The sequence below is a fragment of the Capra hircus genome, unplaced genomic scaffold (genome assembly GCF_001704415.2).
Source record: "Capra hircus breed San Clemente unplaced genomic scaffold, ASM170441v1, whole genome shotgun sequence".
In the NCBI taxonomy this organism is placed as follows: Eukaryota; Metazoa; Chordata; class Mammalia; order Artiodactyla; family Bovidae; genus Capra; species Capra hircus.
In genome coordinates this window covers 1-2,922 of record NW_017192960.1, presented here as the reverse complement: position 1 = coordinate 2,922, position 2,922 = coordinate 1, and the positions used below count along the sequence as shown (strand labels likewise).

The 2,922-nt window shown below is 38.7% G+C and overlaps 1 protein-coding gene across 1 annotated transcript; it reads left to right on the top strand.

Moving 5' to 3' along the window:
* Positions 1 to 958: 958 nt before the first annotated feature.
* Positions 959 to 2,577, top strand: LOC108634917 (zinc finger protein 280B-like; the record flags this gene model as incomplete). Its single annotated transcript, XM_018045245.1, is given in 2 exon segments — positions 959 to 2,549; positions 2,552 to 2,577. Coding segments are annotated over 2 exon segments (1,617 nt in total), but the record flags the coding sequence as incomplete, so codon positions are not given.
* Positions 2,578 to 2,922: the final 345 nt, after the last annotated feature.

Below are 2,922 nucleotides of genomic sequence, written 5' to 3'. Positions count from 1 at the left end.
GTGTGTGTGTGTGTGTGTGTGTGTGATGTCTCTGTCTGATACTGGTATGAGAGAAATACTGGCATCAATTTGCCTGCTATGTGGGGAAGAGACCTGTGGCGTAAAGGATGAAGCATTGTGGGATTTCAGTTTAGCCAGGATTAGAGGGAGAAATTTAGGATATATCAGTGTGGAATTGGGGTGAGATTATCAAGAGAGCTCATTCTCAATTTCCTAGGCCTGTGTTAAGTGCTTGACATTGAATTATGCTGTTGGTTAAGTAGGTATAGATAGATTATACTTTGACTTTGCTACCTGTTTTCTTTGTTAACATTTATGAAATTAGAATTTGTGAATCAGTTGTAATGTGCATTGAAGATACATTTTCTTCCAATTTTACTACAAAACAAGATGCCATTGAATAGCTGATGCCTTTTACAAAGAGCCGTTAACCTTAAGTCTAAGAAATAAGCATGTTTGTCTTTAAGATACAGAAACACATTTAAAAGTTACAAATTTGCCCAAGAAGATGCAACTGGTGTGTGGTTAACTTAGAATGCCAACTTAATCTTCTTTGACTCCAAAGTCCATGTTTCTAAAAGCTGTATAACAGTGCTTTTGTAAAAATACTCATCCTTTACATGTGATGTCACCTAATGATCAGTAGTGTTGGGTTTTTTTGTCATTATTTTTTTAAATAGAAGAGATTAAAATGAACGTGGGACAAAGCTATGATTCTAGAGCCATGTAGACTTGTAGTCATAGGTTTTTCAGCTGTCATTGCGTCTCGTTGACACTCAGTGTCTTTGTCTGTAAGATAAGGGTGTTTATAACTACTGTAGAGTTGTGGAGATAATCAAATAGCCCATTTTTCTGTACTTAACTAATATGTAGTATGTTTATCCTTAGGTGGCAGTTTGTATAAAGGAAGCACTGGGACTTGTGGCTGCACCTCTAAGAATAAAAAAGTATTAAAAATATGGAACTACCATGTATGTTATGTGAAGAAGAACAAGAGCCAGAAGTACGGAAAAGGGAGGGAGAAACCAAACAAGTCGGTGATGATGATGATGAACTGATCTTGGTTGGAGTGGAAGATGTAAATGAAGATGCTGACGTGATCTTTGTTGGGATGACCTCAGCTTCAAAACCAGTCGTTTCAAACATACTGAACAGAGATACCCCAGGTTCTTGTTCAAGGAGAAAAAGGTATGCTCATTTCAGGAAAGGTAAGGCTCACAGATTACAGCCTGTTAGTCATGTGACTCCTACATCAGAAGCAAAGACTGTCTTGCCAGTTTCTGACTCTGAACCAAGATCAGCAGATAGTCCTATTATTACTGAACCTCCGTCTAAAGCTGATTATAAAAATATTTCACCAGAGATAGTACCTAATTGCTTTTCAAAGGAGTTATGTTCTTCTTTGATTACCTTCACAAGTTCATGTCAGCATCCAGTAGAAAGAGCAGTTTCTGCAGGAGATATGAATAAAAGTCCTCATGTATCAAAGCGACTTTCCACTTGTGAAACAAATAGCAGAAATCCCAGAAGGCCTAAGCTCAGTGATGGCATTATAGGGGAACATTCTTTAGGTTTTTCCCCTTCAGGTATTTTTCATACAGTGCCCACTCAGCAAAGCACACCAGACCGTGTCCATACCTCACTAAGCCACGCTCAGAATGGAGAACCTTGTCCGACACCTTTTCCAAAGGACAGTGTTCATTGCAAGCTTGTAAGACCTTTAGGGGAAAATGGACTGACAAAAACTGATTTTCCAAGTTTAGCAAGTCCAAACAAGATTGTTGATCCCACAGAAGGAAATCTGATTGTGTTACTTCGTGACTTCTACTATGGAGAGCTTATAGGAGTTGGGCAGCCAGAACCGAAGACCCACACAGCGTTTAAATGCCTCAGCTGCTTGAAAGTTCTAAAAAATGTCAAGTTTATGAATCACATGAAGCACCATTTGGAACTTGAGAGGCAGAGAGGTGACAGCTGGAAAAACCACACCACCTGCCAGCACTGCCTCCGCCAGTTTCCTACTCCCTTCCAGCTGCAGTGTCACATTGAAAGTGTCCACACTCCCCAGGGGCCCTCCGCAGTCTGTCAGATCTGTGAGTTGTCCTTTGAGACAGATCAGGTTCTCTTAGAGCACATGAAAGACAATCATAAGCCTGGTGAAATGCCCTATGTATGCCAGGTTTGCAGTTACAGATCATCATTTTTTGCAGATGTGGATGCACATTTCCGAGCATGCCATGGTAACACTAAGAATTTACTTTGCCCGTTTTGTCTCAAAATTTTTAAGACTGCAACAGCATACAGACGTCATCATAGAGGGCACTGGGAAAAGAGTTTTCACCAGTGTTCCAAATGTCGGCTACAGTTTTTAACTTTCAAAGAGAAAAGGGAGCACAAGACCCAGTGTCATCAAATGTTTAAGAAGCCTAAGCAGCTAGAAGGATTGTCTCCTGAAACAAAAGTTGTTATTCAGGTATCACTGGAACCCCTTCAAGCAGGATTGGTGGAAATAGCATCCATTACTGTGAACACATCTGATTTTGAATCATCACCCCAAAATCTAAAAGTAGGAGGTCAAAAAAAGAAAAAAAAGTTAATTCTGCTTTCAGTAAGTCTGAAGCAAGTATTTCAGTCAAAGTTAAAAACCCCATTAAAAACAAAAAGATCAAATTATAGCATTATTCAGTAATATCAAATATAGGGAAAGCGATGGGTAATTTATGTGATTTTGTTTTAAATACAGGAAGTACAATTTTGTTTGATCTGCATATTGAGATGTTATTTAAAAATCTATTATCTGTTTTTCATATAATTGTCTTAACATGTAAAAAGAATGTGTGCAGAGAGAGAATGAGAGAAGTGGAGAAAGGAAAAGTAACAACCTATTTTGGTATTCGATGTTACTTGTAAGTTCGAAAGCTC